The sequence below is a fragment of the Cheilinus undulatus genome, linkage group 15 (assembly GCF_018320785.1).
Source record: "Cheilinus undulatus linkage group 15, ASM1832078v1, whole genome shotgun sequence".
In the NCBI taxonomy this organism is placed as follows: Eukaryota; Metazoa; Chordata; class Actinopteri; order Labriformes; family Labridae; genus Cheilinus; species Cheilinus undulatus.
The window spans coordinates 921620-949462 of NC_054879.1; the positions used below are offsets into that span (position 1 = coordinate 921620).

At 39.9% G+C, this 27843-nt stretch overlaps 1 protein-coding gene across 1 annotated transcript in view; it reads right to left on the reverse strand.

Moving 5' to 3' along the window:
- si:dkey-230p4.1 (trichohyalin) overlaps positions 1-22117 on the reverse strand; it is a 76028-nt gene extending 53911 nt beyond the window's left edge. Inside the window, exons 1-13 of the mRNA XM_041807087.1 lie at positions 21991-22117; positions 14775-14951; positions 14196-14333; positions 9825-9902; positions 8880-8950; positions 7824-7989; positions 7635-7741; positions 7110-7475; positions 5166-5292; positions 2470-2601; positions 2249-2397; positions 1881-2030; positions 56-134 (exon numbers count right to left, since the gene is read on the reverse strand). Coding sequence (XP_041663021.1) covers positions 56-134; positions 1881-2030; positions 2249-2397; positions 2470-2601; positions 5166-5292; positions 7110-7475; positions 7635-7741; positions 7824-7989; positions 8880-8950; positions 9825-9902; positions 14196-14333; positions 14775-14915 — 1704 coding nt within the window. The 5' untranslated portion in view covers positions 14916-14951; positions 21991-22117. The remainder of the gene's footprint in view (positions 1-55; positions 135-1880; positions 2031-2248; positions 2398-2469; positions 2602-5165; positions 5293-7109; positions 7476-7634; positions 7742-7823; positions 7990-8879; positions 8951-9824; positions 9903-14195; positions 14334-14774; positions 14952-21990) is intronic.
- Positions 22118-27843: the final 5726 nt, after the last annotated feature.

Genomic DNA, 27843 nt, shown 5'->3' on the forward strand with positions numbered 1-27843 from the left:
AACTCACTATCAGACAGAAATTCACTATAAAAAATAAAGTGGTGTCTGCTTTTACCCTCAGTTTGTGGATCTCTGTTCGGTGAAGAGTTTCTCTCTCAGATATCTGAACGTTTTCCATCAGCTCCGTCTCAACCCTGAAACACAAACACGTGTAACATCCCATGATTCAACATGAAACGAGGGCAGAGCACATGTTGGGGAGTCGCATCCACTGATCCTCCTAGGACTGTTAACCATAGAAGAAGAATTAGACGCTAGAGATGCTTCTGCCTTCTTACAGTAGGCGGCGCACTAGTGAAAATATGTTACACACATTTGAATACACGTTTGAATCTGTAGAGGGCCATACCCTGATTAACTCTTCGGGGGCCACCATCATCCCGGCGGGATTTCACATGACAGCATGAAAACAAAAACACAGTTTTCAATCACTTCGAGTGGAAAGCGTGATCTTTAAGCTTTTTTCCAGTTTTTGTTTGATGTCAACAGGCCAGAAAAAAACAGGAAATATGATCATTTTAATTTGATATAAAAATTACTACCCCACACACATAGGGGACCATGCTGTACAGGACTGGCACCGGGATTTTTTGTGTTTTTGGAGGCTCTTTATCTAATACAGTAAATTAAACTTAAAAAAATATAGTTCTCATTTTATAAAAATTAGGTAATGCTGAAAAAGATTTTACCAAACATGAGCATGGTTTACATTTTCTGAGTGGTTTGTTTTGTCAAAAGAAAATTAGCAAAATGGCAAAACAGGCATTGGACCTCTAAGGGTTAAACACGTTAAATTTGAAGCAAATCAGCCGTTTCATATGAGAATGACGCCAACTTCCGGTGAATCTGACGAGATATTGAAATGCTTGCCTTTGGCACTAAGGATCCCTTCATAAGAAAAATATCAAGGACTTTCTATCAAAATTTGAGCATGATCGGTTCAATTTAGTCATTCAAATGAAGAAATGGCCTAACTGTGTCACTTCCTGTTGCCAGTAGGGGGCGCTGTGATGGTATGCTTGCATGTGAGCTTGATCAGTGTGATATTGTTGTCTAACAAGAAAGACCAGAAGATCACAGAATATTGTTTACTAAAGTTATAGTAGGTTAAAGTCATTTGGCAGCATGAAAAATGTCTTATTTTGAAATGCAGATGACGCTGCTGGACTTCCTGTTGGGATTTGAGCATGGCTCCAAGAGGCTTAATTGTAGGTCTTATAAAGACACATATGCAGACCAAAAATCAGAGGCCTTGGCTGAACAGTGTGCCGGGACTGAATACTTACAGGAAATATTCAATTATCAGAGGCAGAAATGTTGAATCGCCAGAAGGGGGCGCTGTGACAGAGTAATGATAAGTATGTATGAATGTATTCAGGATCAATGTGCGAAGTCTGGTGATGACTGACATTAGCATCAAAACATTTTAAGGCCTTATTGGTGAATTTTCACTGAAAAAATGAACTAAAAAGTAGTTTGATGGAATTCCACCACAATTCCCACTGGGAGACAATTTTCTCTAAAGTTTGATGATGTCTGTGAGCAGGTTAAAGCTCCCACATCAGCGATTCTTCTGACAGAAAAATGATACCATAGAGTCCTCGCTGACCCCAGGTCAATGCTCGGCTCATAATTTTATCTCAGCTTTTTCAGATAGATTTATTTATTTATCAAACAGTTATGAATCAAACCAGCAGGAACCAGAACCACCACCACAGGGTTAAAGACTCTCAGACAGTGGAGGGTCAGGACCGAGGGCCGGCCTGGTGTCTGTGGTACAGTCATTGACAGAAATCTTAGAAGCAGAGAATGAACATGAAGCCCTGTGACCCTGACCTTTGACCTCTACACCCTAAGCAGTACCAGTGACAGTAAAGTACCGTTTCAGTGTCTGTGTCTCCAGCTCCGTGATTCTCTCCTCCTGTCGCTCTCTCTCCTTCCTCAGCCTCTCGTTCTGTCTCTTCACATCCTCCTCTCTCCTCTGCACCTCCTCCACCTGCAGGTGAAGCAACGAGGACGCCTCGCGCTCCCTGAGACAAACAGAAACACATGCCCGAACAGACAGCACAGGTCTGAGCTAAAGGAGAAGTCCATCATGTTTCTACATATCAGTTACCCTCTGTTGGTTTCCTCTAACCCACTGAACAAAGAGCAGACGGAGGAGGAATGAAACATTCCTCACAGCTCCACCCATGCCCTTTCATCCACGCTTACTCCTCCTTAAAGGTGGTCACAGGTGTGCTCGTACCTGCTCAGCGAGTCCAGGGCGTGTGTGAGTTCCAGCTGTGTGTATTCTGTGTGTGATTTCAGCTGGAGGAGGTTGTCTTCCATCTGTGCCAGTCGTAGAACCAGAGCAGAGTTCTCCTCGCCGAGCCGCCGCACAGAGAGCTCCGCCCCCTAACACAGATATAGATTCATTAACCCCTCTGTGAGCTGCAGCCTGAACCCCTCATGTGGCCGGTGTCTGACCTGCAGCTCCTGCTGTCTCCACTGGAGGGTGCTCTCGCTGTGGGACAGGACGGACAGCAGGGAGGACAGGTCGAGACTGAGGAGGTCGTCTGAGGACACGCCCACTCTGCTGCTGCTGCCCAGGGCTCTGGACTGGAGAGACACAGCCATCATGTTTACATGCCGTTGTAAAAACTTCATTTTTGTGTAAGTGGGACGAAAACTGGACTGTGAAATCCTCAGAAACAGGTAAATCCAGGCACTGATAGTTCAGTGATGAGTTTATGTATGAAGGCATTGTAGGGCTGGGCGACTATGGAAAAAATCTAAATCACGATTAATTGAACTTTTTACCTCGATTATGATCAATGAACGATTATTCCGCCTCTGAGTCTGTTTGCTCTGTAAATATTTGTATAATTTTAAAACAAACAACTGAAAGGAACAGGCACAGATTAACAATTTATGGTTATTTAATAAAACACTTAAAATCAAAACCCACATCAGCTGAAATAAAAATGTTTGTAAAAAGTCACATTTTTACAAGGAAAGGGGAAAAACTTGAAATAATTAACACAGCAGGTTTCTGTCAGTCAGAGGCTCTAAATGTCAGTTTAGATTATTTTTTGATGAATTGCCCACCTCTGCGCCATCGTCCTCAAAGTACACAGCACGGCTTTGAATCTGACCTGTGGCTCCTTCCTGCATAACATTCTCCAATCTCTGACTCTGACTCTATCCACCATCCTCCTCTAGAATAACGGAGTGGAAGTTCAGAGGAATCTTTAAAAATATAAATAAATAAATAAAGGAGAGAGGAGAAGTAGACGGTCTGGTAGCTTCATTCTAAATGTGAGGCCCCTGGACAACCACCTATACCTGATACCTGAACAGTTAGACATATTACCAAGACTTAACCCCTCTTAAGCCCTAGCAGGACCAAATCTGGTCCTGCTCGCCTTGATCCAAACAAACTTGCTCTGTGCACTCTAGTTTAGCACAAAAACAGTCATCAAATTAAAAAGAAGAAACTCAGCTACAAGCCTAAATAAAGCATTTTTACCTACACCACATCCAACTAAGTAGCCGTAGTGGTACGTAGCCAGACACTTCTGCCCCCTGTGGGATGGTTCCTGGTACTACACACACAAACATGGTCTCCTCTGAAAGCCCAGCCTCTACTGAAAATTCTAGTCATGTTTGTGCAGTTTCCATTTGTTTCAACAGTTTCTTTTAGTTTTCTGCACTTTATTTTGTGTTGTGTTTTGTGCCATTGAAAATAAATCTGCTCCTCTTGGTGTCAAACTTTAGTTCCTTTGTAAGTCTTCCTCTGAAAGGGAACTATATGGATGGGTGATCTGAGGGGAAAAAGAATTCCATGATGCATTGACCACCTATAATGGCATATGAGTAAATACAGTTTGATAACTAAGATTTTTCAAATGGCAGAGATTGGGCCAAATTGTGCCAAAATGGTACAGGGGATTTCGCCTGGATATTTTTTACTAAAATCTCTCTTATTTTGGCCTGATAACTCTCTAGTGGCATGAAAGTTGGAAGAGGTAATGTCAAAATGTGGTGCTTTGGCCTACTGGAGATTTTAGGACTTAAACTGCATTATTTCTAGAGGATATATATGATAAAGCTGAAAAAAAGGTAAAAAGGATATTTTTAATTTACCAACTTGATTCTCTCTGTTTCAGTAACATATATACACATATTTACACTTCTGAATAAATTTCACAAGTGCCCTCTTCCTTATTGTAGCTTAATCATTGAAATAGACCTTGTAGTTACAGAGTTATACTCATTTAAAGATGGGCGGGATATTTAGAGCAGTAGCCTAATAAAAGAGGTTAGGGATTAAGAGGCTAAGAGAACTGAGGGGCATTTTGTGCCAAATAGTTTTTTTTTTTTTTAATTTTCAGTCATTTTGGCCGTACTGAATGAATATAAGTCAAAGTTACTAGAGGATATGCATTTTTTAAAATTGTCATCTCAGTTCCTTAAATTAGCCTAAAATGGCTAAGCTACACAAAAACCCACACATTTGTTCCTAAGGACAGAACACGTCCCATTGAAAACCACTGAAAATGACACTTTTGATCCCACATTTATCTGAACATAAACTAATGCAGTCCTTCCTTTATGCTCAGATTTCATTCTGGATGACTAACTTCCTTTCATAGTTTTATATTTGTCCACCAGATGGTGCAAAATTTCACATTTTTTACTATTTTCTGTTGGTGCCACCTGCTACTGAATGATAACTGTGTGTTACTACTGATGTTGGATAACGGTGTGTGTGTGTTTTATTTGAGTTTTTGGGATCTGTCCTGTTAAAAACAGTGTAGATTTGTAAACATATTGACCTTTGAAGGGTTAAAACCCCAAAAATATGAAGTATTTTTCAAGACTGACTCGTTTGGAGTAGAAAATTATGAAAATATATTATTTTTACAGCTGATTTTGGGAAGCGGACATTTTTGTCCTTAATGTGTCAGGATATTAAAGGAACTCTGATATATGACTTACACTGCTGATATGTACGGCTGTTATATCAGCAGACTTGTTCTTATCTGCCCAGACCGCCATCATGTTGATAATATCGTGCCCCTATGTGCATAAACCTCCAGACCCAAACTGGACTAGACTAGACCTTCAGAGCAGTGTGAGCTCTGACCTCAGCACACACACCTGAGATGCTCCAAACCCACCAGGTTAATCACAGACTGAGCCACAGACTGGAGCTTCCTCTCCGCCTCCCGGTGTCTCTCTGCCTCATTCTCTCTCTCCTCCCGTTGATCGCCCTCCACCTGTAGTGAGCGAGTTAGCTCTGTGATCCTAAAACAGAGAGGGAGAGAGGATGGACAACAGTCATGCTTTAGTTTTATGTGTTGTTGTTTAGAATTATTTTATACGAATAACTATAACTCACACAACACTGACTATCACTAGTTAGACAAGCTGTAGACAAAGTGAAGTAGGCTACAAGACCTCAGAGAGAAACGCATCAGGCCACCATCCAAAGACATTCAAGAACTAATGAGAAACAAAGTGACTGAAATCTATCAGTCTGGAAAAGGTTACAGAGACATTTCCAAGGCTCTGGGACTCCAGAGAACCACGGTCAGAGCCATTATCCACAAATGGAGAAAACTGGGAACAGTGGGGATCCTTCCCAGGAGTGGTCGGCCAACCAACATGACTCCAAGAGTGCAACGACGACTCATCCAGGAGGTCCCAGAAGAACCCAGAACCACATCCAAAGACCAGCAGGCCTCACTGGCCTCAGTTAAGGTCAGAGTTCATGACTCAACCATCAGAAAGACACTGGGCAACAATGGCATCATGGGAGAGTTCCAAGGCTAAAACCACTGCAGACAAAAAAGAACACAAAGGCTCATATCAAACTTGACTGAAAACATCCTGATGATCCCCAAGACTTCTGGGACATATCCTGTGGACTGACCAGACAGAAGTAGAACTTTCTGGAAGGTGTGCGTCCCGTTACATCTGGAGTCAAAATAACACAGCATTTGATCAAAAGAACATCATGCCAACAGTCAAACATGGTGGTGGCAGTGTGATGGTCTGGGGCTGCTTTGCTGCTTCAGGACCTGGACCACTAGCTGTGATTGATGGAACCATAAATTCTGAAGGTCAACATCCTTAAAGAAGAACAGCTGACTGGATCACCAGCTGATAAATATAGAACAACAGCTGACTGGATCACCAGCTGATAAATAAAGAACAACAGCTGACTGGATCACCAGCTGATAAATAAAGAACAACAGCTGACTGGATCACCAGCTGATAAATCAAGAAGAACAGCTGACTGGATCACCAGCTGATAAATTAAGAACAGCTGACTGGATCACCAGCTGATAAATAAAGAACAACAGCTGACTGGATCACCAGCTGATAAATAAAGAACAACAGCTGACTGGATCACCAGCTGATAAATAAAGAACAACAGCTGACTGGATCACCAGCTGATAAATAAAGAACAACAGCTGACTGGATCACCAGCTGATAAATAAAGAACAACAGCTGACTGGATCACCAGCTGATAAATCAAGAAGAACAGCTGACTGGATCACCAGCTGATAAATTAAGAAGAACAGCTGACTGGATCACCAGCTGATAAATAAAGAACAACAGCTGACTGGATCACCAGCTGATAAATCAAGAAGAACAGCTGACTGGATCACCAGCTGATAAATAAAGAACAACAGCTGACTGGATCACCAGCTGATAAATAAAGAACAACAGCTGACTGGATCACCAGCTGATAAATCAAGAAGAACAGCTGACTGGATCACCAGCTGATAAATAAAGAACAACAGCTGACTGGATCACCAGCTGATAAATAAAGAACAACAGCTGACTGGATCACCAGCTGATAAATTAAGAAGAACAGCTGACTGGATCACCAGCTGATAAATAAAGAACAACAGCTGACTGGATCACCAGCTGATAAATAAAGAACAACAGCTGACTGGATCACCAGCTGATAAATAAAGAACAACAGCTGACTGGATCACCAGCTGATAAATAAAGAACAACAGCTGACTGGATCACCAGCTGATTGTTATCACTGTAGCTAGCTCAGAGTCTAAATGAACCCTCCTGAGAAGACCAGAGAACTTGATATTTACCGCTCATTTAGCTGGGAAACCTTAGCCTCATGAAGACGCTTCAGCTCTGAAAGCTCCTCCTCCTTTTGCTCCCACCTCCTCCTCTCCCCCTCGTTCTCCTCCCATCTCCTTCTCTCCTCCTCCTTCTCCTCCCACCTCCTCCTCTCCTCCTCCTCCTCCCTGTGCTCCAGCTCTGCTAAAGAGAACGATCCCTGCGTGGAGGAGAGAGGAGAGGATGGAGGACAAGGGGAGGCGGGGGGAGGCTCAGAGGAGGAGGGGAGTATGACAGTAGGAGTGTTGAGCCTCATAGAGGAGGAGACAGAGTCACAGCCGGAGAGGAGCGTGGAGGAGAGACGAGAAAACTCGGCCCTCAGCTGCCACAGATCCCTGCAGACAGAGCAGTTGTTATGAATCGGTGCTGTACAGATAAAGACTGACTGACTGAATGAGAGCTGCTCTGTACATTGAATGTGCTTCAGAAATAAAGTATGGTTTGACTTTAATACTGGGACTACAGAGACCTCAAACCCACACAGGTGAGCGTACCTGTCAGCAGAAGTTTTGACCGTGTTACAGTGGCGTCTCAGAGCGACCACAGACCTCCAAACCGTCAACAGCTGAGCCTGCTGCTGACCCACGTGACCGGACAGACACTGGAGAGAGAGAGAGAACACACAGATGACTCTGAGTGTCTGAAGGACCAGTGCTCTACAGATCAACTAAACCCAAACAGACCTCTCTCTCTCTCTGCCAGTCATTCTCTCTTTGCTCCGTCTCCTCCACTGCTCTCGTCCAATCCAACGTCAGCTTCTGGAGGTCCTCCTGCAGGGCCTGGTTGGCCTGCTCTGATTGGCTGAGCTCATGCTGGAGGAGAGCGTTGGTCTCAGCCAGAGCGGTCGACCTGAAGGGAGACACAGAGGAGACCCACATACACACTAGACCAGGGGTGTCAAACTCGAGGCCCGGGGGCCAGATCCGGCCCGTGGTACAGTTAAACCCGGTCCACAAGATCATATCTTGCTTTTATTCTTACTGGAGCAGCAGTATGAGGTCTGCAGTTTCCTCCAGTATAAACATGTAAACCAAACCATGAAAAAATAAAATATCCTTGCTAAGTCAGAAAAAATAAAAATATAATGTTTAAAATTGTTGGATAAAAAATCAGTAATGTGGAAAAAGAAATTTATCTGTGTTTTCCAATCATTTTTCAACTTTACAACTCACAACTATGACTTCTTATTTCAAATTTTGACCTTTAAGAATTAAAAATTTTAAATTTAATCTCATATTTTGACTTTTCAGACAAAACTGTTTTATACTTTGACACTTTAAAGACCTGATGTAGAATTTCATTATATCTTTTGACCTATAAAACTCCTGATTTCAACTTTCTATCTCATACATTTGGCTTTTATGAGCATTATTTTGATTTTTAATTTCATGTTTTGACCTTTATTTTTTTATTTATTTATTCAACCTTTATTTAACCAGGCTAGCCCCACTGAGATCAAAGATCTCTTTTTCAAGGGGGACCTGGCCAAGAATGGCAGCAATGCAATGACCTTTAAAACTAGTAAGTATGACATCTTATCTCAGATTCTGATCCTTTTAACTTATCATTTTTATTTTTTTAAATCTCAAAACCATTCATCATCAGTGCTGATCAAGTTTTTTCCCATAATTCATTCCTGGTAAAATATTGCTGACCCTGTTAGACTCTCAGGTTAGACCTAAATCCAGAATCAGAGTTTGACAGCCCTGCTCTAGACTGATAACCACACACAAACACACCTCTGCTGCTCCTCCTCCAGCCTGATGAGGGCGCTCTCCAGAGAATCACTGTGTTCATCTCTGATCCTCCGCTGGAAGACAAACAAAACAAAAACATGACAGCTGGCTGTCTGCAGCGGGATGAGAAGTTGTCCTGCCTCAGTGTTATCAGAATCACCGTAGAAACAGTTCTATAGCAGCAGCATTACAGTAGTACTGTAGTTCTGTAGTAGTACTGTAGTACTATAATAATATTGTAGTACTGCAGTAGAACTATAGTTGTCGTTCTGTAGTAGAACTGTAGTACTATAATAATATTGTAGTACTGCAGTAGAGCTATAGTTGTAGTTCTGTAGTAGTACTGTAGTACTATAATAATATTGTAGTACTGCAGTAGAACTATAGTTGTCGTTCTGTAGTAGTACTGTAGTACTATAATAATATTGTAGTACTGCAGTAGAACTATAGTTGTCGTTCTGTAGTAGAACTGTAGTACTATAATAATATTGTAGTACTGCAGTAGAACTATAGTTGTCGTTCTGTAGTAGAACTGTAGTACTATAATAATATTGTAGTACTGTTGTACTGCAGTAGAGCTATAGTTGTAGTTCTGCAGTAGTACTGTAGTACTATAATAATATTGTAGTACTGCAGTAGAGCTATAGTTGTAGTTCTGCAGTAGTACTGTAGTACTATAATAATATTGTTGTACTGCAGTAGAACTATAGTTGTCGTTCTGTAGTAGAACTGTAGTACTATAATAATATTGTAGTACTGCAGTAGAACTTTAGCTGTAGTTCTGTAGTAGTATTGTAGTACTATAATAATATTGTAGTACTGCAGTAGAGCTTTAGCTGTAGTTCTGTAGTAGTATTGTAGTACTATAATAATATTGTAGTACTGTTGTACTGCAGTAGAGCTATAGTTGTAGTTTGTAGTAGTACTGTAGTCCTACAGTAGTCAGACCTCAGTGTCAATCAGCTGTGTGTTTCCTTCCTGTAGCTGAAGCCCCAGGCGCTGACACTGCTCTCTGTACTCCAACACCTGAACACAAAACACACTTAGAAGATTATCTCTCTTTAAAACAGTAAACCTCAAAACCATATTTTTATTCTATTTAAATTGTCTTAATTAAATTAATGAAGAGCATACTTAGAAGACATTACCTCTACAGGTCTCTCTCCTGTCCTCTACAGGTCTCTCTCCTGTCCTCTACAGGTCTCTCTCCTGTCCTCTACAGGTCTCTGTCCTGTCCTCTACAGGTCTCTGTCCTCTACAGGTCTCTCTCCTGTCCTCTACAGGTCTCTGTACTCTACAGCTCTCTGTCCTCTACAGGTCTCTGTCCTGTCCTCTACAGGTCTCTGTCCTCTACAGGTCTCTGTCCTGTCCTCTACAGGTCTCTGTACTCTACAGCTCTCTGTCCTCTACAGGTCTCTCTCCTGTCCTCTACAGGTCTCTGTACTCTACAGGTCTCTGTCCTCTACAGGTCTCTCTCCTGTCCTCTACAGGTCTCTGTCCTGTCCTCTACAGGTCTCTGTACTCTACAGCTCTCTGTCCTCTACAGGTCTCTGTCCTGTCCTCTACAGGTCTCTGTACTCTACAGGTCTCTCTCCTGTCCTCTACAGGTCTCTGTCCTGTCCTCTACAGGTCTCTGTCCTCTACAGGTCTCTCTCCTGTCCTCTACAGGTCTCTCTCCTGTCCTCTACAGGTCTCTGTCCTCTACAGGTCTCTGTCCTGTCCTCTACAGGTCTCTCTCCTGTCCTCTACAGGTCTCTGTCCTGTCCTCTACAGGTCTCTGTCCTCTACAGGTCTCTGTCCTCTACAGGTCTCTCTCCTGTCCTCTACAGGTCTCTCTCCTGTCCTCTACAGGTCTCTATCCTCTACAGGTCTCTCTCCTGTCCTCTACAGGTCTCTCTCCTGTCCTCTACAGGTCTCTGTCCTCTACAGGTCTCTCTCCTGTCCTCTACAGGTCTCTGTCCTGTCCTCTACAGGTCTCTGTCCTCTACAGGTCTCTGTCCTGGCCTCTACAGGTCTCTCTCCTGTCCTCTATAGGTCTCTCTCCTGTCCTCTACAGGTCTCTGTCCTGTCCTCTACAGGTCTCTGTACTCTACAGCTCTCTGTCCTCTACAGGTCTCTCTCCTGTCCTCTACAGGTCTCTGTACTCTACAGCTCTCTGTCCTCTACAGGTCTCTCTCCTGTCCTCTACAGGTCTCTGTCCTGTCCTCTACAGGTCTCTGTCCTCTACAGGTCTCTGTCCTGTCCTCTACAGGTCTCTCTCCTGTCCTCTACAGGTCTCTCTCCTGTCCTCTACAGGTCTCTGTCCTGTCCTCTACAGGTCTCTGTACTCTACAGCTCTCTGTCCTCTACAGGTCTCTCTCCTGTCCTCTACAGGTCTCTGTACTCTACAGCTCTCTGTCCTCTACAGGTCTCTCTCCTGTCCTCTACAGGTCTCTGTACTCTACAGCTCTCTGTCCTCTACAGGTCTCTCTCCTGTCCTCTACAGGTCTCTGTCCTGTCCTCTACAGGTCTCTGTCCTCTACAGGTCTCTGTCCTGTCCTCTACAGGTCTCTCTCCTGTCCTCTATAGGTCTCTCTCCTGTCCTCTACAGGTCTCTGTCCTGTCCTCTACAGGTCTCTGTACTCTACAGCTCTCTGTCCTCTACAGGTCTCTGTCCTGTCCTCTACAGGTCTCTGTCCTCTACAGGTCTCTGTCCTGTCCTCTACAGGTCTCTGTACTCTACAGGTCTCTCTCCTGTCCTCTACAGGTCTCTGTCCTGTCCTCTACAGGTCTCTCTCCTGTCCTCTACAGGTCTCTATCCTCTACAGGTCTCTCTCCTGTCCTCTACAGGTCTCTCTCCTGTCCTCTACAGGTCTCTCTCCTGTCCTCTACAGGTCTCTGTCCTCTACAGGTCTCTCTCCTGTCCTCTACAGGTCTCTGTCCTGTCCTCTACAGGTCTCTGTCCTCTACAGGTCTCTGTCCTGTCCTCTACAGGTCTCTGTCCTGTCCTCTACAGGTCTCTCTCCTGTCCTCTATAGGTCTCTCTCCTGTCCTCTACAGGTCTCTGTCCTGTCCTCTACAGGTCTCTGTACTCTACAGCTCTCTGTCCTCTACAGGTCTCTCTCCTGTCCTCTACAGGTCTCTGTACTCTACAGCTCTCTGTCCTCTACAGGTCTCTCTCCTGTCCTCTACAGGTCTCTGTCCTGTCCTCTACAGGTCTCTGTCCTCTACAGGTCTCTGTCCTGTCCTCTACAGGTCTCTCTCCTGTCCTCTATAGGTCTCTCTCCTGTCCTCTACAGGTCTCTGTCCTGTCCTCTACAGGTCTCTGTACTCTACAGCTCTCTGTCCTCTACAGGTCTCTGTCCTGTCCTCTACAGGTCTCTGTCCTCTACAGGTCTCTGTCCTGTCCTCTACAGGTCTCTGTACTCTACAGGTCTCTCTCCTGTCCTCTACAGGTCTCTGTCCTGTCCTCTACAGGTCTCTGTACTCTACAGCTCTCTGTCCTGTCCTCTACAGGTCTCTCTCCTGTCCTCTACAGGTCTCTGTACTCTACAGGTCTCTGTCCTCTACAGGTCTCTGTCCTCTACAGGTCTCTCTCCTGTCCTCTACAGGTCTCTGTACTCTACAGCTCTCTGTCCTCTACAGGTCTCTCTCCTGTCCTCTACAGGTCTCTGTACTCTACAGGTCTCTGTCCTCTACAGGTCTCTCTCCTGTCCTCTACAGGTCTCTGTCCTGTCCTCTACAGGTCTCTGTCCTCTACAGGTCTCTCTCCTGTCCTCTACAGGTCTCTCTCCTGTCCTCTACAGGTCTCTGTCCTCTACAGGTCTCTGTCCTGTCCTCTACAGGTCTCTCTCCTGTCCTCTACAGGTCTCTCTCCTGTCCTCTACAGGTCTCTGTCCTGTCCTCTACAGGTCTCTGTCCTCTACAGGTCTCTGTCCTCTACAGGTCTCTCTCCTGTCCTCTACAGGTCTCTATCCTCTACAGGTCTCTCTCCTGTCCTCTACAGGTCTCTCTCCTGTCCTCTACAGGTCTCTGTCCTCTACAGGTCTCTGTCCTGTCCTCTACAGGTCTCTCTCCGGTCCTCTACAGGTCTCTGTCCTGTCCTCTACAGGTCTCTGTCCTCTACAGGTCTCTGTCCTGTCCTCTACAGGTCTCTGTCCTCTACAGGTCTCTGTCCTGTCCTCTACAGGTCTCTGTCCTGTCCTCTACAGGTCTCTCTCCTGTCCTCTACAGGTCTCTGTCCTGTCCTCTACAGGTCTCTGTCCTGTCCTCTACAGGTCTCTGTCCTGTCCTCTACAGGTCTCTCTCCTGTCCTCTACAGGTCTCTCTCCTGTCCTCTACAGGTCTCTGTCCTGTCCTCTACAGGTCTCTGTCCTGTCCTCTACAGGTCTCTGTCCTGTCCTCTACAGGTCTCTCTCCTGTCCTCTACAGGTCTCTCTCCTGTCCTCTACAGGTCTCTGTCCTGTCCTCTACAGGTCTCTGTCCTGTCCTCTACAGGTCTCTGTCCTGTCCTCTACAGGTCTCTCTCCTGTCCTCTACAGGTCTCTGTCCTGTCCTCTACAGGTCTCTGTCCTGTCCTCTACAGGTCTCTCTCCCGTCCTCTACAGGTCTCTCTCCCGTCCTCTACAGGTCTCTGTCCCGTCCTATACAGGTCTCTCTCCCGTCCTCTACAGGTCTCTGTCCCGTCCTATACAGGTCTCTCTCCTGTCCTCTACAGGTCTCTGTCCTGTCCTCTACAGGTCTCTGTACTCTACAGCTCTCTGTCCTGTCCTCTACAGGTCTCTCTCCTGTCCTCTACAGGTCTCTGTACTCTACAGGTCTCTGTCCTCTACAGGTCTCTGTCCTCTACAGGTCTCTCTCCTGTCCTCTACAGGTCTCTGTACTCTACAGCTCTCTGTCCTCTACAGGTCTCTCTCCTGTCCTCTACAGGTCTCTGTACTCTACAGCTCTCTGTCCTCTACAGGTCTCTCTCCTGTCCTCTACAGGTCTCTGTCCTGTCCTCTACAGGTCTCTGTCCTCTACAGGTCTCTCTCCTGTCCTCTACAGGTCTCTCTCCTGTCCTCTACAGGTCTCTGTCCTCTACAGGTCTCTGTCCTGTCCTCTACAGGTCTCTCTCCTGTCCTCTACAGGTCTCTCTCCTGTCCTCTACAGGTCTCTGTCCTGTCCTCTACAGGTCTCTGTCCTCTACAGGTCTCTGTCCTCTACAGGTCTCTCTCCTGTCCTCTACAGGTCTCTGTCCTGGTCTCTGGTATATCTGAAGAATCTGGGTTCAGTTCCAGCAGTACTTCTTTGTTAAACATCCTCTCCACCCACCAGCAGTGAGAGAACTCTAACACTCACCTTGTTCTGCAGGCGGTGGATGAGCAGAGCCTGCCTCGCCTCTCTCTCTCTCCCCTCCCTCGCCCTCTTCTTCCACTCCCTCTGCTCCCCCTCCAGCTGCAGAGAGAGGGCGAGCGAGGGAGACACAGTCTGGAGCAGCTGGAGAGAGAGAGAGAGATAAAGATGAGATCTGATTCAGGGTATACCCTGTCTTAAATGTCTAACCCATTATATTAATGACACAGTCACAGCTTTATGATGGAGGGAATAAAAAAAGTGACTCCAGCCGATTCACACGAACGAGCATGAACCAATCACTGACATGCACAGGTCACATGATCACATACAGGTCAGTGGCTAGGCTGAGGGTCAGCAGAGGTTGGAGGAAGCACCGACAGAGTTTGAGTCACAGAACACTGAGAGACATGAGAGAGTTCCTACACAACTCATGATGAAATCTCATCGTCTAGCATTTAAGACTTCTTAAAACTTTTTAACAGCCTTCATTTTGGCTGAACTGATAAATCAACTTCTCACACTTCAAGACCCCAAAGACACCCTGTGATTGGCTCAGATGATCCCGTGGTCCCCCCTCCTCACCCGGTCGTTGAGCGCTCTGCTCCTCGACTCTAGCTCCTCCCTCTCCGCTCGACTCTCGGCCAGCTCCGTGTGCAGACGACACAGTTCCTGTTTAAGCTCCTCCTTCTCCTGCTGCCACCCAATCAGCAGCGCCGAGTCCATGCTGACAGGTCGACCACGACTCAGGATGTGGAGAGACTGAAAAATAAAAACAGATTCTTACCAGCAAGTCCACCTCTGAATGGCTCAAAAACAAAAACAAAGGTTTTGGAGTGGCCAAATCAAAGTCTGGACTTAGATCCAATTCAGATGCTGTGGTGTGACCTTAAACCTTAAGGTTCAGGGGGCAGTTACTTTTTCACACAGGGACAGATAGGTTGTGATTTTTCCCCCCTAATAAATAAAATCATCATTTAGAAACTGCATTTTCTATTTACTTGGGTTGTCTTTGTGAAATATAAGAATTGGTTTGATGATCATTGAAGTGTGATAAATATGCAACATCAGGAATCAGAAAGGGGGCCAATCCTTTCTCACGGCGCTGCAGGTATCAGATCTCGATACTGGTCCCTACAGACATTATCACTACAACTATACAGAAGGTAAATATGCTGTTAAAAAGGGCCTTTTTATGGATGTGAATCTGGTTTGCCTTGACAAAAATAGTTTGAAACTGATTCTTTAGACTGACCCAGTTGTCATGAACTCCCCTCTGTGCAGGGCTATTACCCAGAATCCCTTTAACGTCTTGAGGTTTTAAACAGGAAACAATGAGGAAACACACAGATGTTTCAGGAGGTTGAGAAGAGTAGCACAGAGTGATGAAAAAGACTTTTTTTGCTTCTGTGAGTGGAATAGTTCTTGAGCATAAATCATCGTCCATATAAACATGAGCTGATGTGAAGCTGTGGCTCACCCATTCACAGCTGACTTTGAATCTGATTCAGTTTAGAGAATACTGCCAACATGATTGTTATTAGCAAACATGAACATGTCTGCCAGCATTTACAGCTTATTTATCGTCTGTGCATATCAGCTGTATGAATCATTTATCAGCCTTTATCATCCCCAAAATGTCAATACCATCAGGTGCAGGAGGTTTTCTGGGGCCCGGCTGTGAGCCCTGGACCAAGCCCCAAACATAAAACTACTACCAGACTGTCTACTTCCTCTCCCAGCTCTGATTGGCTCAGCCTGTCTTGGACTGGAGACACCTGGTGTTCTTTACCAAAGCTGTGTATAGATCGGTGTCACATAGAAAAGGTTGGAATTATCAGCATATGGGATATCAGCAAAAGTCCACTATGATGCATCTAAGAGAGAAAGAGCTGAAACACGTCCACCCTGGGACAGAGGAGAGCTATCATGGCTTTAACAAGCTGGATGAGCGTGTGAGTGAAATGATCAGAATCACTGAGCAGGACAGGACAGCAGAGTCAAAGAAGGGAAAGGCTGATAATAGGCCAGTCAGACCTACAGAGCTGTAAACCTGAACCCACACTGAGGTGGCTCAGACTGGAACCATCTAAATTCAGATTCAGTCTGGGGACGTCCTGCTGCAGTTTTCAAGTCCCAGAAGGTGCAGTATTTCTTTAACCTTTAAATGACCAGTTAAATAGATTTGACATCATGTTAACATTTAAGCCAGGGCAGCGCTTTAGTAACGACATGCCTCTGTGTTCACACTGGCTATAGGGCTGTCTGTGATCGTCATTCTGATGTAATCCATACATGGTAGCATGAGTCCGCTTGATTATCAGTGAAAGTGCAGATAATAATGATGAGGGCTGGGGATTGCCACGGATTTCCTGAATCGATTTGATTTCGATTCACAAGGTCCCGATTCAATTCAATTCAATATTGATTCATTGAGGGGTATTCACTCACAGTTCTTACTGGTTTCAACCTGTCAGTGTCTCCATTCCCAGTGTCAGCCTCACAGTTCTTACTGGTTTTAACCTGTCAGTGTCTCCATTCCCAGTGTCACTCACAGTTCTTACTGGTTTTAACCTGTCAGTGTCTCCATTCCCAGTGTCACTCACAGTTCTTACTGGTTTTAACCTGTCAGTGTCTCCATTCCCAGTGTCAGCCTCACAGTTCTTACTGGTTTTATCCTGTCAGTGTCTCCATTCCCAGTGTCAGCCTCACAGTTCTTACTGGTTTTAACCTGTCAGTGTCTCCATTCCCAGTGTCACTCACAGTTCTTACTGGTTTTATCCTGTCAGTGTCTCCATTCCCAGTGATCTCACAGTTCTTACTGGTTTTAACCTGTCAGTGTCTCCATTCCCAGTGTCACTCACAGTTCTTACTGGTTTTAACCTGTCAGTGTCTCCATTCCCAGTGTCAGCCTCACAGTTCTTACTGGTTTTAACCTGTCAGTGTCTCCATTCCCAGTGTCAGCCTCACAGCTCTTACTGGTTTTAACCTGTCAGTGTCTCCATTCCCAGTGTCAGCCTCACAGTTCTTACTGGTTTTAACCTGTCAGTGTCTCCATTCCCAGTGTCAGCCTCACAGCTCTTACTGGTTTTAACCTGTCAGTGTCTCCATTCCCAGTGTCAGCCTCACAGCTCTTACTGGTTTTATCCTGTCAGTGTCTCCATTCCCAGTGTCATTCACAGTTCTTACTGGTTTTAACCTGTCAGTGTCTCCATTCCCAGTGATCTCACAGTTCTTACTGGTTTTAACCTGTCAGTGTCTCCATTCCCAGTGTCAGCCTCACAGTTCTTACTGGTTTTAACCTGTCAGTGTCTCCATTCCCAGTGTCATTCACAGTTCTTACTGGTTTTAACCTGTCAGTGTCTCCATTCCCAGTGTCACTCACAGTTCTTACTGGTTTTAACCTGTCAGTGTCTCCATTCCCAGTGTCAGCCTCACAGCTCTTACTGGTTTTAACCTGTCAGTGTCTCCATTCCCAGTGTCAGCCTCACAGCTCTTACTGGTTTTATCCTGTCAGTGTCTCCATTCCCAGTGTCATTCACAGTTCTTACTGGTTTTAACCTGTCAGTGTCTCCATTCCCAGTGTCAGCCTCACAGTTCTTACTGGTTTTATCCTGTCAGTGTCTCCATTCCCAGTGTCAGCCTCACAACTCTTACTGGTTTTAACCTGTCAGTGTCTCCATTCCCAGTGTCATTCACAGTTCTTACTGGTTTCAACCTGTCAGTGTCTCCATTCCCAGTGTCACTCACAGTTCTTACTGGTTTTAACCTGTCAGTGTCTCCATTCCCAGTGTCATTCACAGTTCTTACTGGTTTCAACCTGTCAGTGTCTCCATTCCCAGTGTCATTCACAGTTCTTACTGGTTTTAACCTGTCAGTGTCTCCATTCCCAGTGTCAGCCTCACAGTTCTTACTGGTTTTAACCTGTCAGTGTCTCCATTCCCAGTGTCAGCCTCACAGCTCTTACTGGTTTTAACCTGTCAGTGTCTCCATTCCCAGTGTCAGCCTCACAGTTCTTACTGGTTTTAACCTGTCAGTGTCTCCATTCCCAGTGTCAGCCTCACAGCTCTTACTGGTTTTAACCTGTCAGTGTCTCCATTCCCAGTGTCAGCCTCACAGCTCTTACTGGTTTTATCCTGTCAGTGTCTCCATTCCCAGTGTCAGCCTCACAGTTCTTACTGGTTTTAACCTGTCAGTGTCTCCATTCCCAGTGTCAGCCTCACAGTTCTTACTGGTTTTAACCTGTCAGTGTCTCCATTCCCAGTGTCAGCCTCACAGCTCTTACTGGTTTTATCCTGTCAGTGTCTCCATTCCCAGTGTCACTCACAGTTCTTACTGGTTTTAACCTGTCAGTGTCTCCATTCCCAGTGTCACTCACAGTTCTTACTGGTTTTAACCTGTCAGTGTCTCCATTCCCAGTGTCACTCACAGTTCTTACTGGTTTTAACCTGTCAGTGTCTCCATTCCCAGTGTCAGCCTCACAGTTCTTACTGGTTTTAACCTGTCAGTGTCTCCATTCCCAGTGTCACTCACAGTTCTTACTGGTTTTATCCTGTCAGTGTCTCCATTCCCAGTGATCTCCCAGTTCTTACTGGTTTTATCCTGTCAGTGTCTCCATTCCCAGTGATCTCACAGTTCTTACTGGTTTTAACCTGTCAGTGTCTCCATTCCCAGTGATCTCCCAGTTCTTACTGGTTTTAACCTGTCAGTGTCTCCATTCCCAGTGTCAGCCTCACAGCTCTTACTGGTTTTATCCTGTCAGTGTCTCCATTCCCAGTGTCAGCCTCACAGTTCTTACTGGTTTTAACCTGTCAGTGTCTCCATTCCCAGTGTCATTCACAGCTCTTACTGGTTTTAACCTGTCAGTGTCTCCATTCCCAGTGTCATTCACAGTTCTTACTGGTTTCAACCTGTCAGTGTCTCCATTCCCAGTGTCATTCACAGTTCTTACTGGTTTCAACCTGTCAGTGTCTCCATTCCCAGTGTCATTCACAGTTCTTACTGGTTTCAACCTGTCAGTGTCTCCATTCCCAGTGTCATTCACAGTTCTTACTGGTTTTAACCTGTCAGTGTCTCCATTCCCAGTGTCAGCCTCACAGTTCTTACTGGTTTTAACCTGTCAGTGTCTCCATTCCCAGTGTCAGCCTCACAGCTCTTACTGGTTTTAACCTGTCAGTGTCTCCATTCCCAGTGTCAGCCTCACAGCTCTTACTGGTTTTAACCTGTCAGTGTCTCCATTCCCAGTGTCAGCCTCACAGCTCTTACTGGTTTTATCCTGTCAGTGTCTCCATTCCCAGTGTCATTCACAGTTCTTACTGGTTTTAACCTGTCAGTGTCTCCATTCCCAGTGTCAGCCTCACAGCTCTTACTGGTTTTAACCTGTCAGTGTCTCCATTCCCAGTGTCAGCCTCACAGCTCTTACTGGTTTTATCCTGTCAGTGTCTCCATTCCCAGTGTCATTCACAGTTCTTACTGGTTTTAACCTGTCAGTGTCTCCATTCCCAGTGTCAGCCTCACAGCTCTTACTGGTTTTAACCTGTCAGTGTCTCCATTCCCAGTGTCAGCCTCACAGCTCTTACTGGTTTTAACCTGTCAGTGTCTCCATTCCCAGTGTCAGCCTCACAGCTCTTACTGGTTTTATCCTGTCAGTGTCTCCATTCCCAGTGTCATTCACAGCGCTTACTGGTTTTAACCTGTCAGTGTCTCCATTCCCAGTGTCAGCCTCACAGTTCTTACTGGTTTTAACCTGTCAGTGTCTCCATTCCCAGTGTCATTCACAGCTCTTACTGGTTTTAACCTGTCAGTGTCTCCATTCCCAGTGTCATTCACAGTTCTTACTGGTTTCAACCTGTCAGTGTCTCCATTCCCAGTGTCATTCACAGTTCTTACTGGTTTCAACCTGTCAGTGTCTCCATTCCCAGTGTCATTCACAGTTCTTACTGGTTTCAACCTGTCAGTGTCTCCATTCCCAGTGTCATTCACAGTTCTTACTGGTTTTAACCTGTCAGTGTCTCCATTCCCAGTGTCAGCCTCACAGTTCTTACTGGTTTTAACCTGTCAGTGTCTCCATTCCCAGTGTCAGCCTCACAGCTCTTACTGGTTTTAACCTGTCAGTGTCTCCATTCCCAGTGTCAGCCTCACAGTTCTTACTGGTTTTAACCTGTCAGTGTCTCCATTCCCAGTGTCAGCCTCACAGCTCTTACTGGTTTTATCCTGTCAGTGTCTCCATTCCCAGTGTCATTCACAGTTCTTACTGGTTTTAACCTGTCAGTGTCTCCATTCCCAGTGTCAGCCTCACAGCTCTTACTGGTTTTAACCTGTCAGTGTCTCCATTCCCAGTGTCAGCCTCACAGCTCTTACTGGTTTTATCCTGTCAGTGTCTCCATTCCCAGTGTCATTCACAGTTCTTACTGGTTTTAACCTGTCAGTGTCTCCATTCCCAGTGTCAGCCTCACAGCTCTTACTGGTTTTAACCTGTCAGTGTCTCCATTCCCAGTGTCAGCCTCACAGCTCTTACTGGTTTTAACCTGTCAGTGTCTCCATTCCCAGTGTCAGCCTCACAGCTCTTACTGGTTTTATCCTGTCAGTGTCTCCATTCCCAGTGTCATTCACAGCGCTTACTGGTTTTAACCTGTCAGTGTCTCCATTCCCAGTGTCAGCCTCACAGTTCTTACTGGTTTTAACCTGTCAGTGTCTCCATTCCCAGTGTCAGCCTCACAGTTCTTACTGGTTTTATCCTGTCAGTGTCTCCATTCCCAGTGTCACTCACAGTTCTTACTGGTTTTAACCTGTCAGTGTCTCCATTCCCAGTGTCACTCACAGTTCTTACTGGTTTTAACCTGTCAGTGTCTCCATTCCCAGTGTCACTCACAGTTCTTACTGGTTTTATCCTGTCAGTGTCTCCATTCCCAGTGATCTCCCAGTTCTTACTGGTTTTATCCTGTCAGTGTCTCCATTCCCAGTGATCTCACAGTTCTTACTGGTTTTAACCTGTCAGTGTCTCCATTCCCAGTGTCAGCCTCACAGTTCTTACTGGTTTTAACCTGTCAGTGTCTCCATTCCCAGTGTCAGCCTCACAGCTCTTACTGGTTTTATCCTGTCAGTGTCTCCATTCCCAGTGTCAGCCTCACAGTTCTTACTGGTTTTAACCTGTCAGTGTCTCCATTCCCAGTGTCAGCCTCACAGTTCTTACTGGTTTTAGTCCACCTAACTGGAAATGTCCCTAAATTCCACTTCTATAATCCGGTCACCTTCATTAACAAGCTATCCTCAAATAGAACAGGTGACCAGCTCAGGTGACCAGCTCAGGTCCTTAGAGGACTCGTTGCCATGACGACAAGGAAGGGAGAATGTAATCCAGTTGTGAGGAGCCGGATAATCCGGACTGACCCGGGTCAGAGGGGACATGGCCTGAGGCCAGTCTAAGGAGGACTAGATCAGATCCAAACATGGACTATGATAAAACTCACCTGCTGCAGTCAGTCTAAGTAACCCTGATCTGAATGTTAGAGGTCGGTTCAGTCCGGTTTAACACAGTAACAGTCTGTGTGTGTCAGATTATAACCGGATTATTCTGCTTCATAATCCCTCTGGAGACAGGAGACATCCTCACCTGTCTCTGTAAACACCTACAGAACCAGGAGAACCGGGTCAGACTGAGCCGGATCGTCCCGGTCTAAGCCTCCATCCCTGAGTCAGAGTTCATGTCAAAGTTTACCGTTATTACAGGAACTACAGCTGGGACCGTTAGCCTGACACTAACCGTTAAAAACAGAGGAAATAAAGAGAATGACGTTCTTACCTCAGCTTTACTGAAGAGTCTGACTCCTAAACTGGTCAAAGAAATCAAACTCTCTCTTTCTAAAACCCTTTAAATCCCTCTCTGCTCTCCTCTCTGCTCCAACCTCCTGCTGCTGTTAGCACTTTCAAACCGAGGATCCTCAACCTTCACACCGGAAGTACAAACCATTCAGACCGGAAACTACCGTGAAAGAATCAAACAGCGACATCTAGCGACATGAGCGGACACACACAAACTTTACCGTCCAGCTTATAAAGAAATATTTCTGGTAAAAAAATCAGGTTTGAGTTTTCCGGCTGGTTTTCAAACATAAAAACAAAACAGTGACAATTTAAGTCTTCTGCCTCTACACACCTGGGATAGGTCTTAAATTCAAGATATTTATTTTTTAAGTTTTGTTATTTTACTTTTTTATTTTAATAAAAGAAGAAATCCACAAGTTTAAATAAAGATCATCAGCTCCGGTTGCATTTAAACTGACCAGAACTGTCAGCTGAAGACATAAATGATATATATAATACACATGAAATATGTTTTATACATGATATACATGATATTTATGATATACATGATATTTATGATATATGTGATATTTATGATATATGTGATATTTATGATATATGTGATATTTATGATATACATGATATTTATGATATATGTGATATTTATGATATACATGATATTTATGATATATGTGATATTTATGATATACATGATATTTATGATATATGTGATATTTATGATATACATGATATTTATGATATATGTGATATTTATGATATACATGATATTTATGATATATATGTGATATTTATGATATACATGATATTTATGATATATGTGATATTTATGATATACATGATATTTATGATATATGTGATATTTATGATATACATGATATTTATGATATATATGTGATATTTATGATATACATGATATTTATGATATACATGATATTTATGATATACATGATATTTATGATATATGTGATATTTATGATATATGTGATATTTATGATATACATGATATTTATGATATATATGTGATATTTATGATATACATGATATTTATGATATATGTGATATTTATGATATACATGATATTTATGACATACATGATATTTATGATATACATGATATTTATGATATACATGATATTTGTGATATACATGATATTTATGATATATGTGATATTTATGATATACATGATATTTATGATATATGTGATATTTATGATATATGTGATATTTATGATATATGTGATATTTATGATATACATGATATTTGTGATATACATGATATTTATGATATATGTGATATTTATGATATATGTGATATTTATGATATATGTGATATTTATGATATACATGATATTTATGATATATATGTGATATTTATGATATACATGATATTTATGATATATGTGATATTTATGATATACATGATATTTATGATATATATGTGATATTTATGATATACATGATATTTATGATATACATGATATTTATGATATACATGATATTTATGATATATGTGATATTTATGATATATGTGATATTTATGATATACATGATATTTATGATATATATGTGATATTTATGATATACATGATATTTATGATATATGTGATATTTATGATATACATGATATTTATGACATACATGATATTTATGATATACATGATATTTATGATATACATGATATTTGTGATATACATGATATTTATGATATATGTGATATTTATGATATACATGATATTTATGATATATGTGATATTTATGATATATGTGATATTTATGATATATGTGATATTTATGATATACATGATATTTGTGATATACATGATATTTATGATATACATGATATTTATGATATACATGATATTTATGATATATGTGATATTTATGATATACATGATATTTGTGATATACATGATATTTATGATATACATGATATTTATGATATACATGATATTTATGATATACATGATATTTATGATATATGTGATATTTATGATATACATGATATTTATGACATACATGATATTTATGATATACATGATATTTATGATATACATGATATTTATGATATACATGATATTTATGATATATGTGATATTTATGATATACATGATATTTATGATATATGTGATATTTATGATATACATGATATTTATGATATACATGATATTTATGATATACATGATATTTGTGATATACATGATATTTATGATATATGTGATATTTATGATATACGTGATATTTATGATATATGTGATATTTATGATATATGTGATATTTATGATATACATGATATTTGTGATATATGTGATATTTATGATATACATGATATTTATGATATATGTGATATTTATGATATACATGATATTTATGACATACATGATATTTATGATATACATGATATTTATGATATACATGATATTTATGATATACATGATATTTGTGATATACATGATATTTATGATATACATGATATTTATGATATACGTGATATTTATGATATACATGATATTTATGATACATGTTATATTTATAATATATATGTGTGATATTTATAATACATGTATGTGATATTTATGATATATGTGATATTTATGATATATGTGTGATTATTATGATATATATGTGATATTTATGATATATATGTGATATTTATGATATGTGTGATATTTATGATATATGTGTGATTATTATGATATATATGTGATATTTATGATATATATGTGATATTTATGATATATGTGATATTTATGATATATGTGTGATTATTATGATATATATGTGATATTTATGATATATATGTGATATTTATGATATATGTGATATTCATGATACATGTTATATTTATAATATATATGTGTGATATTAATAATACATGTATGTGATATTTATGATATATATGTGATATTTATGATACATGTTATATTTATAATATATATGTGTGATATTTATAATACATGTATGTGATATTTGATATATGTGATATGCATGATATATATGTGATATTTATGATATATGTGTGATATTTATGATATATATGTGATATTTATGGTATATGTGATATTTATGATATATATGTGATATTTATGATATATGAGATATTTATGATACATGTTATATTTATAATATATATGTGTGATATTTATAATACATGTATGTGATATTTGATATATGTGATATTTATGATATATATGTGATATTTATGATATATGTGTGATATTTATGATATATATGTGATATTTATGATATATGTGATATTTATGATATATGTGATATTTATGATACATGTTATATTTATAATATATATGTGTGATATTAATAATACATGTATGTGATATTTGATATATGTGATATGTATGATACATGTTATATTTATAATATATATGTGTGATATTTATAATACATGTATGTGATATTTGATATATGTGATATGCATGATATATATGTGATATTTATGATATATGTGATATTTATGATATATATGTGATATTTATGATACATGTTATATTTATAATATATATGTGTGATATTAATAATACATGTATGTGATATTTGATATATGTGATATTTATGATACATGTTATATTTATAATATATATGTGTGATATTAATAATACATGTATGTGATATTTGATATATGTGATATTTATGATACATGTTATATTTATAATATATATGTGTGATATTTATAATACATGTATGTGATATTTGATATATGTGATATTTATGATATATGTGTGATATTTATGATATATGTGATATTTATGATATATATGTGATATTTATGGTATATGTGATATTTATGATATATATGTGATATTTATGATATATGTGATATTTATGATACATGTTATATTTATAAAATATATGTGTGATATTTATAATACATGTATGTGATATTTATGATATGTGATATTTATGATATATGTGATATTTATGATATATGTGTGATATTTATGATATATGTGATATTTATGATATATGTGTGATATTTATGATATATATGTGATATTTATGATATATATGTGATATTTATGATATATGTGTGATATTTATGATATATATGTGATATTTATGATATATGTGTGATATTTATGATATATATGTGATATTTATGATATATGTGATATTTAGGATATATGTGTGTTATTTATGATATATATGTGATATTTATGATATACATGATATTTGTGATATACATGATATTTATGATATATGTGATATTTATGATATACATGATATTTATGACATACATGATATTTATGATATACATGATATTTATGATATACATGATATTTGTGATATACATGATATTTATGATATATGTGATATTTATGATATACATGATATTTATGATATATGTGATATTTATGATATATGTGATATTTATGATATACATGATATTTGTGATATACATGATATTTATGATATATGTGATATTTATGATATACATGATATTTATGATATATGTGATATTTATGATATATGTGATATTTATGATATATGTGATATTTATGATATACATGATATTTGTGATATATGTGATATTTATGATATACATGATATTTATGATATATGTGATATTTATGATATACATGATATTTATGACATACATGATATTTATGATATACATGATATTTATGATATACATGATATTTATGATATATGTGATATTTATGATATATGTGATATTTATGATATATGTGATATTTATGATATACATGATATTTGTGATATATGTGATATTTATGATATATGTGATATTTATGATATACATGATATTTGTGATATATGTGATATTTATGATATACATGATATTTATGATATATGTGATATTTATGATATACATGATATTTATGACATACATGATATTTATGATATACATGATATTTATGATATACATGATATTTGTGATATACATGATATTTATGATATATGTGATATTTATGATATACATGATATTTATGATATATGTGATATTTATGATATATGTGATATTTATGATATACATGATATTTGTGATATACATGATATTTATGATATACATGATATTTATGATATACATGATATTTATGATATATGTGATATTTATGATATACATGATATTTATGATATATGTGATATTTATGATATACATGATATTTATGACATACATGATATTTATGATATACATGATATTTATGATATACATGATATTTATGATATACATGATATTTGTGATATACATGATATTTATGATATATGTGATATTTATGATATACATGATATTTATGATATATGTGATATTTATGATATACATGATATTTATGATATACATGATATTTATGATATACATGATATTTATGATATACATGATATTTGTGATATACATGATATTTATGATATATGTGATATTTATGATATACATGATATTTATGATATATGTGATATTTATGATATATGTGATATTTATGATATATGTGATATTTATGATATACATGATATTTGTGATATATGTGATATTTATGATATACATGATATTTATGATATATGTGATATTTATGATATACATGATATTTATGACATACATGATATTTATGATATACATGATATTTATGATATATGTGATATTTATGATATACATGATATTTGTGATATACATGATATTTATGATATACATGATATTTATGATATACGTGATATTTATGATATACATGATATTTATGATACATGTTATATTTATAATATATATGTGTGATATTTATAATACATGTATGTGATATTTATGATATATGTGATATTTATGATATATGTGTGATTATTATGATATATATGTGATATTTATGATATATATG